The sequence below is a fragment of the Phaseolus vulgaris genome, chromosome 4 (assembly GCF_000499845.2).
Source record: "Phaseolus vulgaris cultivar G19833 chromosome 4, P. vulgaris v2.0, whole genome shotgun sequence".
Classification (NCBI taxonomy): domain Eukaryota; kingdom Viridiplantae; phylum Streptophyta; class Magnoliopsida; order Fabales; family Fabaceae; genus Phaseolus; species Phaseolus vulgaris.
In genome coordinates, this window is record NC_023756.2 from 8,193,279 (window position 1) to 8,209,852 (window position 16,574).

The 16,574-nt window shown below is 26.7% G+C and overlaps 1 protein-coding gene across 1 annotated transcript; it reads left to right on the forward strand.

Moving 5' to 3' along the window:
* Window positions 1-5,840: 5,840 nt before the first annotated feature.
* LOC137838246 (uncharacterized) lies at window positions 5,841-6,254 on the forward strand. The gene has a single exon (XM_068647498.1). It carries the CDS (start codon window positions 5,841-5,843, stop codon window positions 6,252-6,254), a length of 414 nt encoding a protein of 137 aa, XP_068503599.1.
* The last annotated feature ends 10,320 nt before the right edge of the window (window positions 6,255-16,574 follow it).

Here is a 16,574-nt window from a genome sequence, read left to right on the forward strand (position 1 = left end):
AGGAATTCTATTTTGTTTGAAGACTATTTAAATGTTGAAATTGAGTGTTATTTGAGTTTTGACTAGATTATGCATGTTAAGGTATATAGTTTATTAGACTGAGATTTGAACATGATTTGAATGAATAATGTTAATTTCCTATAGTTTGCTACCAAATTTAGAATCTAAATAATTAGTAGTTAAAATTTTGATAGCTAATTAGATACCAATTTAGAAACCATTTAACAATAATAGAAACTAATTTAGAAACCAAAATTTGTTTAGTCTCTAATTTAGTCACTATAGCAACTGTTTATTTTTTGTCTCTAAACTTAGTTTCTATTTCATGATTTTCTTGTAGTGTTATGATACCAAGAAAAAAAACTAGAATATGATTCTCTTATCTTTTCCTCCATCTCTGAGGTGGAATCGCAGGATATGAACCCCCACAACACTTTGACCATGTATGATATCTCCTTCTGTAGACTTGTAAAATTTTTATAGAGTAAATTTGATTTTAAATTCAGTCTTTAATTTTTGCATAGGATTTTCGGCCTTGTATTTTGGGCAATTTTAATATAGGAATTTTGGGCCTTAGAAGGCCTAGAGGGGACACCTACAACATGGCGCCACACAAGCATCCATGAAGGCACCACTTCCTTCCTTTCTTTCTCCAAAGGTGACCATTCAACTCCTTGTAGATGCATGCACATGGCGTTCCTCTTCCATGTCTTTTCCTTTCATTTGTTCCACTTATCTTCATGCTATTGGAGAGTGCCTTCAAGACATGGATTGCCACATGGCAATCCACCAATGAAGAGGATTTGAAGTTGCCACATGTCACTCCATGAATGTTGAGTTTTTTAGAGCTCCAATGGTCATCTTAGGCTTGAATATTGTAATGAATTTTTGTCAATTTTGTTGTTGTTGAGGATAATTATAAAATCCCCACACCTCTCTCTCTCTCACTTTTTTCTTCTTTCTTGCCAAAAATAATCCCTTTTAGAGTATGATCACACCTTGCAGTAGGTGAGGAGCTAGGGATCATTTCTAATTGATTAGATTTTCAATCAAAGTTTCTAGATAGTGAGTAGTTATGTTGTTTGAGCAAAAACTTTATTTGAAATAAGAAATTATAGGTAAAAGAAACTATTTACGTTTTTATATATAACCTTAGGATAGATTATCTGGATGTGAAGGTGAATTGGTCACAAGATTTTGGTTTTTATGCAAGGATTGTGTTTTATTTGAAAATAGTTTGATTGTTGAAAATTAATGTTCTTTGAATTTTAGTTAGATTATGCATGCTAAGGAATATAATTTATTAGACTGGATTTGAACAAGGTTTGAATGAGTAATGTTAATTTCCTATAATTTTCCATATATTAGTTTATAATACATATATATTGAATTTAAATGACCAGGTTTGAATTGGAATGAGTGAAGGATGATGTTTGAGTAAATTTTTGGATTCAACTGATCATTTTAAATATGTTTAAGAGTTGTATTTGTTAATCTGGTTTTAGTTAAAACATTGAAAATAAATTTGTTCTATTTCATGAGGTTGATTTATGATATTTTTTTTTTCTCAAACAAGCTCACTCTCAATCAAGCGAAAATAACACTAACTTAACCTTTGATTTAACCAAAATTTCGCTAAAACGAGTCAATTCTTGCTCAAGTGAAAATAGTACTACAACTCAACCCTCTCACCCAAATCTCCACTCAACCTAAAATATTTTTGTTTAAGTGAGACATTTTTCAATCAATCGAGACAAATTTCACTTAAGCAAAACAATTTTTGCTTAAGCGAGTAAATTTTTACATAAACGAGTCAACTTTTGTTCAAACTAAAATATTTTCACTCAAGCTAAAAGAATTTTTTTATTGTCTTGTGTCTTTAATGAATTCCATATGAGTTTTTAATTTAAATTTTAAATGAAAATGAATTTTCAGATTAATTTATTTGTGATTTTTTTAAATGATGTATATTGAATGAAAATGGTTGTTAAGAGTGATAAGAATTGTATGAATTTATGATAAAAAATCTGGGACAATTTGTGAACCATTGTTTGATTTTCTAAATTAAGTATTTACACTTATGTTGTAATAGAGACCTCCGTGATTCATTGATAGTCTAAGTCACAAAGATATAAAGTGGTAAAAAGTTAAGAGGGGAGTTTTTGCACATTGTGATATGTGATATGCATGACTTGGGTCATGTTGAACTTACTGTGATCCATTAGTCTTGGGTTCGCTTGTTAATCTAAGTCTTAGATTGAATTAGATGTTAGTTTTTGGTGGAACATTAATATGTGTCTTCCAAAAGGCGTCAATTGATATTTCGCTTGTTGAATATCAATGTATAAATCCTTATAAGGTATATATGATTGTTGTAAATTGATAATTGAATGAAATTGAATTTTTGTGGTTGTTAATTAAAATTTCTTCTTTTATATACTTTTTATTATGTTAAAAATTTATTTCAATAACTTACCTTTTTATATATATTATTTGTATTGTAAACTACTATGAATATGCTATGTACACAAGGAGATGTAGATACAAGTGCAAGGAACAACATCTAAAAGATAATAAATGTTTCTCTTTTATTTTGATTCCCCTTTTATATATATATTATTTTGAAATATTATAAGTTTCGTACAAATCCTCTAATGGATTTATAGTATAATAGATAGTTTTTTAGGTGTTAAAATAAAAAGACCGAAATAACTTTTATCATAATTGTTTCAACATAACCAGTTATTTTAATTGAGGTGTTAATAATGTAATTGGGTTAAGTATTTAGAAAACTTTAGCATTTGCAGTAATTTTCCCTTATTGTTTTTCCTTTCCTGAAAAATATATAACAAATTTTGTTAAAACAGATGCATAAAAAATATGGGTGGGATTGTTTCAACTTAATTAATTATATCATATTCAAATTTTAATAGAGCTTAATTAAATATTTGATAAAATATATATCGTATCTTTGTAAAATTTTGAATATATTAAATATGTCTTCCAAATTTTTTAATATTATTTTTATCTCTTTAAGTTTTTATTAGTTATAAGAATAAACGAAAATCTGAATTGAATGGTAGTTTTAACTTTGGAATTTTACCATTAAAAATTATTTCGATTATATTGCTGATTAGAATAAACATTATATTAAAGCGTTATTTGAATAAAATTTTCGTTTATCAATATAACTAACTTCTAAAAAATGTGTTCAGATTTTAAATAAAAAATTTATAATTGGATAAAATGTGTTTTGTGTACCTGTAAAATTTAAAATGTGAAACACATCCTCAAAAAATTTTGATATTATTTTCACTTCAGGAAAATTCAAACATATTTTGTTAATAATGACAATAAAATTTTAGATTTTGTTGATAATGACGATAATTGGAAAGTTGGTGTGGATGAAAACTTTAATACACAAATTTTATAATTAGAATTACTTTTGTTATATGTATGTATAGTTAGCACTATGTTAATACGTTATCCATGCATTTTTTCATTTATTGTTGTTACTAACGAAATCCTAAAAATAGTTAAAATTTTGAAAAAATCCAAAAAAGATATATTTAAATTAAAAAATAGAAGACATATTTAATATCTTAAGAATTTTAATTTAGATTTACACAACTAATTCAATTTACTCTTACAAAATATCTCCAAGAAAAAGTGATAATGAATAAGAAAAATTATAGAAGAAATAAGAAGCAAATGTTGTGGGATGTGTGAGAGGATCAAGCTAGGGTTTCATAAGAGAGATCCAAAAACATATATTTAAAATTAAAAATAAACTAAAAAAAATCATCAAATAGAAATTAATTTTTAAATATTAAAATAATTAGTTGTAATAATAACTAAATTAGAGATCACTTTAAAAATAAATAAAAAATATTTCTAAATTACTTTTTATTATTGTGAAATAGTTTCGTATCTAATTAGCTACCAAAGTTTTAACTACCAATTATTTAGATTTTAAATTTAGTAGCAAAAACCTTAGTATCAATTTAGAAACTATTTAACAATAATAGAAACTAATTTAAAAACCAAAAATTTATTTAGTCTTTATAATAATTTTTAATTTAGTCACTATAATAAATAATTATTTTTTATTTTTAAAATTAATTTCTATTTCATGATTTTTTTCTAGATAAATCTATTTAATATCTTAAGAATTTTAATTACATTTACACAAACCTGATTCAAATCTAATCTTACAAAATGTGTCCAAGAAAAAGTGATATAAATAAGAAAAAATATAGAAGAATAGGAAGCAAATCTTGTGGGATGTGTGAGAGGATCAAACTAGGGTTTCATATATGTTTGTAAATTGTATCTGACCAAAAGGGTTGAAAGCAGAGACTGCATGTGTCTTCTCATGTTCCTCTTTTCTTGTTTCTTGTTCATTGTAACACCATCATTGTTTTCTAATATTCATATTATAAAGATTCAAACATAACACTACTTTTCATGACACACTCATCAAAAACATGAACCATATCCCCTATTCCCAATACTCATCATAATCAGTGTTATCTTTATCTTATCCCTTTGTAGTTTTAAATTTTGAATTGACTCCAAAAAGTAGTCATTGTATTTAGTTCTTCTTTTACTCTTTCCTTTTTCTATCTTCTTGTTTCAATTTGCTTTTGGAATAGTTGACTATTTTATATAATTTTAATTTAAATGTATTGATAATTTTTTTATAAAATAAATATTTTAAAGATATTTTGACCCTATTAAAAAAGACAGATTATAAATATGCACAATCCAAAAAAAAATAAAAATCAATAAAACGTATTATAACAAGACACCACACTCATTAAATACATAAAATTTGAGCATAAGAAGAATATGGGAAAACTGGAATTGATGGTATAAAAACATTTAGATTGCTATATTTAATTACGGATTTTCATGTTATCATTGTTAATTTTTATTATGGTTACTTTAAGAGTTATTTAATGATTTACAAAATCTTTATGAATAAACAATAGCATATCAAAATCAAAGTTTATGAGTATATGCATGTAAAATTATTTCAATTATCATCCAATCATATTTATAATAAATTGGTTTATTTTATAATTTATTGAAGACTGTACTTTATCAATGAATTGTGTATAAATTTGAACATTAATAATACATGTCTATTAAACTGTTTTATTTATACATTTTTGTTTTCAAAATATTAGTTCTTAGACTTAATTTCAATTGAAATTACATTTTAAATCTTGATACATTGTATCAAATAGAAAATATCATTTTTTCCTTAAAAAACAAAGATTTAAGATTATTTAAATTAATTAGTCCTAATTTGAATTTATTTTTCATTTTTTTAATTTAGTGTAATCTTTGTTGATTTTAATATTCCTCTGCTTATTTTACCATGTGTATTCCCGATAAATTTTTACTTTAATATAATTTAAATATGTACAATAAATATATATTTTAATATTCAATTTATATTTTAAATTTGGTGTTCTTCTACCAGTTTATCAAATATTACAAAGGTACTTGATGGTTCTAGGAGTTTCCTGGTGACTACAATTTCTCAAGTTTGGAATGGTAGTGATTAGATTATTCCCTTGACTCTACAAGAGAGGTTTGTATATATGTTCTATGTGTAATCTTTGTGAAAAACATGAATAATCATTTAGCACTTATTTTTTTAATGTCCTTATGTTTTGCATATTTGGAGCTAGATTCGACAAATTTTTCTTAATTCTCATTTATCTAATGTTGATTATCTAATTTCTTTTATTAAAAGCGATGATAGTTCTTTGGTTAATTTGATTAAACTTGTTGTGATTTTTTTTTTTTTTTTTTTTAGGATATGGCGTATGAGAAATTTTGCTAGATTTCAGGTTAAGATTGATCTTTCCAAGGCCATTTCCACCATTAAAGATTTCTCTTGCTTAGTGGGTAATTCATCTAAAAGATCCATGAAGAATGATATGTTCGACTTTTATGTGCTTAAGTTATTTGATATTAATACTCGTAGTGGCAAAGTTCTTCAGCCTCTTCCTGTTAGATGGGAGTTCCCTTCACCTAGTTGGGTTAAAATTAATATTGATGGTGCTGCTAGGGGTTCTCCTAGTCTTGTTGCTTGTGGTGGTATTTTTCGTGGGAGTATGGAGGAGTTTATTGGTGGTTTCTCTACTTTTCTTGATATTCAAAATGCTTTGGTTGCAGAGTTTTATGGAGTTATACATGTCATTGAAGAAGTTAAAAAGATGGGTTTTTCTAGTTTATAGCTTGAATGTGATCCTGTCTTAGTTTGTGCTACTTTTATTGCTATGACTAATGTTTCTTGAACTCTTCGTAATAGTTGGAACACTTACCTTGATTACTGTGGGAAAATTAGGTTTTAGATTTCTCACATTTTTCGTGAAGGCAATGTCTGTGCTGACAAGTTTGCTAAATTAGGTTTTAATCTTTCACGTTCATGAAGAAAAATTCAAGTTTTAAGCACAAAATGACAATACGAATAACAAAGAGGAACAAAAATTCATATATAATTACTACCAAAATACATCAGAGTTTGAACAGATTACTCTTAATCTTAAAGGAAAGAATTAGTCACTCATTATGGCCATTACATGCACCAAAGTCAAAGAAAGAGATCTAGAACGTTTGTCCTTGACGACGGTCTCTTTTACGATTTCTTTCCTCTGATTCTCCTTTTGGGTCACACTTTCTCTCTCTCTCTGCCTTGTGCCCTTATTTAACCTAATTGGACTTAGACTAAGTGATATCTCTATTCATAATATATCCATAATTGGTTCATCTCTCCTTAAATTCTAAAAAAACAACACAAAATTAAAATAAATAATTATATTAATCTCATAACTCCAAAATATATTATCAAATTCTAATTTTTTTCAAATTAGAGTTGATTCATCAACAATTAAAATCCATAAATTATGAAATGAGATACCTTACATGTTAGAAGCATGTGTGAAACCGTTTTTTCTGCCTGATTACAAAATACCGAACCCCTATTTACCAAATTGGATTCATATGGTATAATATGATGCTTATTGTTTTAGACAGAATTTTTTATAAATTGGTTTGAGTTGCTGGATATAGATTTGTTTGATTTAAGCTTGATTCTCGTGTCCATGGATTTGGTTTGGCTCCATATATTAATGTATTATATTCTATCTTTTTTCTTTCTTTTTTAATGCATTTTTTAACTCTCATAACACATGATTGGTGAAGTTTTGATGCGCCGATATAATTCGAATGTTAATTAATGTTATGATCTGAGATAGAACTTATTGTGTAGAAACGAACTTATTGTGTAGAAAAAAAAGTGACATCTACCTGTATTTTAATTTATAACAAAGGAGAAAGTTGCAAAAAAAAATTCCTTAATTTATCCATGTTTAACATGGTAAACTATTCATTATCAATAACCAAAACATATAACATTTTTAATTATTCTTATTTAAAAACAAAATAACTGTAAAACCATCAAATAAAGTTTACCATCATACTACAAATAAACGATAAAAAAAATCTAAAAAATTGCTGATGTGAAATAATAGAAAAATACCTTTTTTTTTTCAAAGTTTATGCCCATAATTTAGGTAAAAAAAATAATTAAATATGATTTTGGTTTGAAAGCAAATATAATTTGAATCACTTATATCTGGAGCATCATTTCATTTTCAATTTTTAAATACATGTGCATTTACGAAACCCTTTTGCACACAATCTATATATGTAATTATGCACTAGGTGTGCAATTATGGTATTTTTCGTGGGAGTATAGAAAAAATTATTAGAGTTTTTTTTTGTGTTTCTTGAAGTTCAGATGGCTCTGATTGCTGAGTTTTATGGAGTTATATATGTCATGGGAGGAAGCTCAAAAGATGAGATTTACTAATGTCTGACTAGAATGTAATTTTGTTTTGGTTTGTGCTACGTTGTTTATTGTCAGGACTAATGTTCCTTATATGCTTCGTAATGGAATACTTGTCTTATGGGAAAATCAGGTTTAAGGTCTAGGGTTTACTTATATTTTTCGTAAAGGAAATGCGTGTACCGATAAGTTGGCTAGTTTAGAATTTATTCATAGAAAATTTTTTCATTGGTATAATAGGCTACCATCTAGTCTGTTCTTAGAATTCTTTATAAATAGATATAGTATATCTCTGTATCGTTTTTGTTAACATATGAGTTTTGGTCTAGTCCCCAGATTTGTGTATTTTTTTTTTAATTATTTTTTCAAGTGATGAAAAATGATTGTTATTACTCTAGGGATCAATTAACGTAGTTGAAATATCAAATTGTATAACCATGTCTAAAGTAAAAACTATTTAAAAAAGAGCGTGCAATTATGATTATGAATATCGATTTGTCGAACTAAATCTTATATATGCATTAAACTTTATTTGCATTAAAATAAAGGAATAATATCTATGGGTAGAACAATTATTCGATTCGTGCATATTCTCATATGAGAACCCAGGACAAAACTAACCCTCCATCTGGATTCATTTAAAAGGGAATAATAATTTTATATACTAAGTTTTATTTTTCTTAATATTAATGTCGGTACGTAGCATTATTGTTACAATTCCATTAGAAGATATTCATCCATATAAAACATTACATGTGAAAATCAGGTATGATATTATGGACCAACAAGAACCTGAAAATGAAATAATGTGATGTTTGATTTTTGGAAAAAAAAATGGGACATGTCTACATTAAATTCCAAGTAGATATAACGTTGCCCCATACCAAATGGAGGGATAGGGATGATGCCTATGTTAAAAGGAATACTGAAAAATAGAAAATACAACTATAATTTAGAATTGTTGCCCCACAACACATGTGCAGCTTCCAAAGTTTTTTTTTTTTTTTTTTGAATTTTCATTTTCATTTTCTCCTTTTGCTTTTTGGGAAAATTCTCAAAAAAAAAAAACTTTCTTGTTTGGAGAAAGTTTCTTTTTCTTTTGTGATTTTGGAAATGTACATTTTTTTATAATGACAAAATAAATCTTAAACTTATGAAACTGTGCGAAATATCAAAGTGGCTCATCATTTGATAGACCCGATTGATTTTTTTTTAAATAAGAAAAATAAACTTTATAGAGTTAAAAAATTACTTTTCGTGATAATATAAAAATACAATTTTGCTACTCCTTTTAACATGAAAATAGGTTAGAGTATTCAAATTGCTCTTTTATAAATAAAGTTCACACTTTTGCTGAAAAACAACTAGATATGCATGAGAACAAAATGCATACTTCTCGAAAATAAAATCTTGTATGTTAACTTTCTAAGGAATATATATAGTAAATATTCTCACTTTTACATTACAAAATTGTATGAATTTGTTTCCTAAGGTTACATTTTTAATGTTTATATTGCAAAATCAATTGTATTAATATATATTAGAATCTAATTATTTTGGTATTGATTTTTTGTTTCAATTTAATTAAAATTTGTCTTTCATGTTAATTTTTATTAGATTTTATCAATTTCTTACTTTGTATTGAATCCTTTCTTTGTTTGAAATTTGTATCCTTCCATTCTTGTTAAGTATGTATTTTCTATTAGAATATTTTATAATTTTGTTAACAATTAACAACTATTTGTTGAGTTTTTTTTTGTATCAAGCATATAAATAGTCATTTATAATCCTAATGTGACATTAGGAAGTCTTTCCAAAATAAGAAGAGTTCATGGATAGCCTCTCAAGGACTTCAATTTAGCCATGTCGAATCAAATAACAATAAAAAGGAATTTCATTATTGTTCTTATCGGATTTGGCGCTGAGTCATCTGAGTTGGTGAATCCAAGTTGTCAGTAATGATCAATCTCTATCGTGAAGGATTGTCGAGTTTTAATGATAAAGTCGAGCGAAAGTTCACTTGTAATAAACTCTCCGACGCTCAAGTCTTTAAGAGTAAAATAATATTTGAGTAGCAATTGAATATAAGTAAACATATTAGTTAAGAATACTCCATGTGGTTGTATTTATAGACTTAAGAGAGATCATGGCATGTACCAATAACCGCTTCAATTACAAAGAGTGATGTCGAGTTTCACGGTCACATAAGGGTGGTTATAACCGTATTAAAGTGTTTATTAACAAAATGTATGGTTATAACCGTGTATATATATATATATATATATATATATATTGTTAATGGATATTAACTACTCCGCTTATTTAGGGTTAGGAGATACATAAGTCACCAAGCTCGAAAATATGACTTTGAAGAGATCAGGCTTGAACAATAAATTTCATAGCAAAGGTTGATCTATGCAACAGTTTATTACTCTATGGTTCAAACTTGTTTGACTCATGGCTTGTACTTAATTTACATAAAATATAAAATATCATTATTATTGTCAATAAATGATAATGAATGATTATCATAAATGTGTAAAAATAACAAAATCCTATGCGCATTCCTTATACATTGACTAAGGGACTTGTTCTAGTACGCCCAATCGTCCCACTTCGCTTAGGAGTTGAGGTAAAGGGCACTTTAAATACATCTTCCTCCCTTAACCCTCTAAGGCGCCTTTTAAGGACACCCGTGACGAAGCTCCAAGGATGCGGTGATTGACCCTAGTGATGTCATCTCAACAAACTTGAGGTTGGAACATTGGTGTCGTCTTCGGGGATTGAAACGAGATTCCAAAGACGAACTCTCATTCCCTTAGCCCTCAACTAGGGGGCTTGTTCCGGTATGCCCAATAGTCTCACATCGCTTAGGATTTGAGGTCAATAACACTTTAAATACATTTTCCTCCCTTAACCCTCTGAGAAACATTTTAAAGGAAAATCATGATGGAGCCCTAAACACCAAAACAAACAATACTTTGGATGTGGTGATTGACCCTAGTGATGTCATCTCAACTGACTTGAGGTCGGAACATTGACGTTGTCTGTGGGGATCGAAATGGGGTTCCAAAGATGAACCCTCGTTCCCTTAGCCCTCGACTAGGGGAAATTCATTCCCCCTTTGACATCAACTAAAGGGTTTTTTCCAGTATGCCCAACAGTCCCACATCGTTTAGGAGTCGAGGTCAAGGGCACTTTAAATACACATTTTCCCCTTAACCTTCTGAGGTTCCTTTTAAGGAAAAAACTGTGATGGAGTTCCGAGTTTATAAATCCCTTCCATTAATGTTGAAATACTTTTCAATAAGGTTTGTGAAACAAAAAAAGATTGGGTACGTGTTGGTTTCTCTCGACAAGTGTATCGAGTCAACTGTAGTAATGCTTTGAAGTACGAGTGTCGAACTCCTAAGAAACAATTTCAATTAAAATTTTATATTGCAAAACTCACTTATATGTATTCAAGATTGATAAAGATATATAATGTTTAGAATTACTTGATATTAATACCGCGTGTTAAATCATTCATATTGATTCCTCAAGCATGAAATTCATAAGAAAATTGTCCGAACACTGATTCATCAACTATCTAGCAAATTAACTAGCATTAAGATTAGATGTTGTAAACTAATCGATATGTTCAAATCTATTACTAACATTAAAATATATTGAGGATTTTCATTTAGGTCATATTCTTAAAAATACTTTCAAGTTAAATATAAGAATCAAACTTAAAAGTATATTGATCAGATATAATCTAGCATAAGCACAAAATGAAAATACTAATAACAAGTACAAACATATGATTATATATAAATATTATCAAAGTACATTTGAGTTTGAATAGATTACATTCAATCCCAACAAGGAAGTTAGCTACTCATGGTAGCCATTACAAACACCAAGATTGAATACAATGCAAAAGAGAAGATGATCAGAGCATTCTCTTCTCTTCATTGTTCCAAAGTTTCCAAAAATTGTCCATTTTTTTTCCTTCTCTTCTCTATTTTAAACCTTGTTTGTTAATTGGATTAATGAATTCTCGCTTCAACTAACCAATTTTTGCCCAAACTAGAAGAGTACTTATCCTGAAGAAAAGTTTTCTCACTCCAAGAAAGTCATGCTTTGATTCACGTTCCAGACAATTCTCACTTCATGACTCAAACATATTTGGATTCAATAATTCCCAAACAACAATTAAGACAAAAAGTCACTACATTTTCTCATCTAAATTTCCTAAATATTGGCAATTATTAGTAAGTAAGGTGAGATTGAATTTATGAAACGCAAATTCAACTATTTATATAAAAAAAATTGTGAAACAACTCACTATTATATAAAAAATTAAACAAATTTAAGTTAATTTTCTTTTAAAATCTATAACAATACGAGTAAATTAAAATGTTAATTTGTAGTTTCATTGTCCAATTTCAATTTAATTACAACATTCATATTCATATTAAATAACAAAACAAATTTTTATCTTCAGCCTTTCTTTTTCTAAATTTGTTTTAAAATATTAGAATCTTAATTCGGTCATTATTTTTTAATTTCCAAAATTATTAATTCACAAAAAATAGTAAATGTGAAAATAGTCTCTATAAAATGTGTATAGTAAAATTATAATTATTTATTTAAATTTTATGCTTATAAAAATATATTTATTTAATTTTTATAATATTACAAATTTTGCAACATTTTCTTTCCTCTCTCATTTATTTATTTATTTTTAAGTACTCATTTTACCTATTATTTTCTTTACTAAACTATTTTTATCTCCTTTTCCATTTCTTTCTTAATCTTTTGAATTTTGTTCTTTTTAATAATTTTAATATTAGAAATGATTTTTTAATTATATAAAATATTAAATTATCAATATTAATAATTACATCATTTCAATTACATTTACTTGTCATAAAAAAAATTAAATGATGTCCTATAAAAAAAATCAAAACTTAACACATCCCGACCGAAACACTTATGAAATAAAATTAATATAAAATATCATAATTATATGTCAGCCTAACTCTTGCTAACCTTTCCAAATAAAAAATAAAATAAAATTATCAATTAACGTCCACTTAAAATTGTTTAGCCCACACTATTCTATACAAATAATTTAAAAATTAATTTTATTTGCGTTGGTTTAGGGTTTAACCAACACAATGCATGTTTTTAGCTAATGCTTGCAGTGATCTATGCTACTTATTTTGCTTTTATCTAACGTCCATTAAATTTGATTTTTTTCCTTTAAAAAAATACATAAAAATATATTATATGTCAAGTGAGAGTGAAAGTGGAGAGAATATTTTACGCATGATTCATTGACTCTGTTTTATTAATTATATAGATATAAAAAAAAAACTACATATAGATAAGAATGCATAATTTTATAGGAATCTAATCTTTTAAACTAATAAAATCAATTGAGGTCGGCATTTATATTAATGCATATTAATTTATGAAGGAATAAGATAATTTATATAACTCAAAACAAACCGAGATCTGTGGGGGATGTTTGTGGAACATGATTTTTCTAAGTTTAACTTCACATGGTTATAATATAAAATTCAGCATAAATCCAACTAATTCGTACATCATTTAAAAAAATAGTTAAACAAGATAAAAAAAAAAATTATCAATAATTTATATCATTATTTTAAAACTATTTTATTATACTCAAAGTTAAATTAATTAAGTACTTATTGCTCAAATTAAAGAAAGGAAGAAAAGCTATATACCCTTCATTTTAAATATTTATCATTTCTTTAGTAAAACGTGTTAATCAATTGAAGGTATTTTAAACAAAATAATACACTATTGGATCATAAAGGAATCTTGTAAAAAAAAATATACATGATATTTTAAAAGTCTTATAAATAATTACTGTAGTGAACTTTTTTGTCGTCCTACATGTTGGATAAGTCATAGGACTTTTGTCTCTACATATAATTTAACTGGTAGATGACATTGTCGTGTTTTGTTAATATATTGGATTTCAGAAAAAAAAAACTAATAAAAGAATAATAAATTAAGAGAACTTTCAGAAGATGATTAATAAAAAAAAGGGGAAAGGACAAAATGAGAAGAAAGTCTTAAAGTAGTTTATAATATATCACTTCATATAACTTACAAAGAAGGGAGACTTCCGAGAATTCCATCCATATAGCAAACATTTTTTTATACACATATTACATAAAATAAACAAACAATAAATTATATATAGAGAGAGGGAGAGAAAAAAAAGAGAGAGAAATATGGAAACATACTATAAAGGTTTATTTATGATGCTATATTTTGGTCAAATAAGTTTAATATTTGTATATATAAGTTAATAAATTCACCATACATATGGTAATTATCATAGGATGATAGTTTAAAATTACTGAAATTTTTCTTTTTCAAGTTTTAATCTAATTTAGAGTTAAATATGTTTTTTCGTCTTAATTTTTATGCGAAATTGATTTTTACTCATGGTTCAAAATTTATGGTACTTTTAGTAATTTAGTAAGGTAACTATTGGAATGACTCATTGTAAAAAAAAATTACTTTAAATGAATTTTCAATGTGGAATAGAATATTAAAATATTTCATGTTGGACGCATCAATGTAGATGCTATAATATTATAATAAAGTTCACACTGAAAATTTGTTTGCTACATTAAAATAAGAATTGGTAAGGACTCAGTCCAATAGTTTCATTGCTACAAGTATCAGGAGGTTTAACGTTTGGACTAAGAACGAAAACTAATTTTGCATATAGGGACGAAAAATTTATATAACCTTTTAATTTATTTATTTTTTCATTTAAGATTATATATAACAAATAAATAAAAATAAAAAAATTACTTTTTATAGTATATGTTGTATTTTTTCATTTAAGTATATATAACTGATTAAAATATATAATCAATGTAACACCAAAAAAATAAAATCAAACTAAATATAAACTTTATTAATTCACTTAATATATGTATAAATTCGCCTATTTACAAAAGAAGGAAATGAAAAAAAATCATTATTCCTATATTTCTCTCCAAATCTCACTCTTGTACCTTTAGAAATATTTGCTCATGTACATAATACCGTCATCGTAGTTCATACACAAACAAACACATGCAATGATAAGTTATTGAAATAAAGTTCTGACATACGAAAATATAAGTAAAAGAACTAATTTGATTAGTAATTCATAATTAATTTAGTTTCATTTTTACTCAAACACAGTCATACAAAATCCAAATATCAATCACAATAATTCGATTTCATTTCAATCCACAGTACTTTGATTTCATTTCAATCATTCTGACTTGACATAGATTCATTTGCTTCACAGTACCTTGATTTCCTTTCAACTCTCAGTACCTTTGATTTCATGACAACCTTAGTGTTTGCATATGAATTTATCATCTTCCGGACAACTCATTAATCATATTGTGGCCACATAAATTCATTTGTCTCACGGTACCTTGATTTTCTTTCAATCCCCAATATCCTTTTGATTTCAATTCAATAAGTGATGACATATGAATTTATTCTCTTCCAAAAGACTCACTAATTAAGTATGCCCCTACCATCCACTCCAATCGGATCAGGATAAGTCCAAATATTCGTACCGTGTGACCACAAGCGGTCACAGTGTGTATGAACTCCCTCTTCAGCTTCTCACCAACTGATACTTTTAGTCTATGTGACTTAGATCATCAGTGAAGTTAGATGATCTTTGTTGGCTTTCCATACTTAATGTACCAAACACAACATCTCAATCACTCATAAATCATTTAAGATTTCTGAAATCAATTACATATATATCTCAAATTCATACTCATATAAACATATAATCAAATTCATTTAACTAATTTTATAACCTAACATGTATATAGTTACTAGATTAACTTATTATCTAAATCAACTATAATATTAATACTATTTATAATATTAATAATATTTAATAATATTTAATAATATTAAAAACATTTAATAATATTTATAATATTTAATAATATTATTAATTTGAATAATAATAATGAAATTAATAATATGAATGATATTAAATATACGAATATTATTAATATTTTTTATATTATTAATTATATTATTATAATAATTAATAATGATATTAATTTGAATAATATTAATAATATGAATGATGTTAAATATATGAATAATATTAATAATATTTATAATATTTAATAATATTATTATAATAATTAATAATGAAATTAATAATATGAATGATATTAAATATATAAATAATATTAAGAATTTTTATATTATTAATTATATTAATAATCATACTAATAAGTATAATAATTGACCGGAGGACACCACAAAGGTCGGTCCTTCATCTGCACGATTACAATAAATTCTCGCCACTCCAGGAATCGGCCTCTGACCCTCCACCCAATCAATTAGTCCTAAGAAGTGCTCCTCCGTCGTCGCCGCCGCCAAAAACTCGTGAACAGCCTCCACCACAAACCCTAGCGGCTCCTTCACCAACTCCTCCACTAGTTTCCCTCCAAAGGTTATTGAAAGCACGTTCCCAAAGTAACACTCCATCATTGCAATTACGCCTTAAGTTTGTGAAGAAGAATTGAATCGCTCTGGTAGGAATGGAAGGTTGGGATACGGTAGGAACGGTGAACAGGGGTATGGAAATGACTTCTCAACTTTCTTTTTTTCGAACATTCGCCACGATTATGGAGAA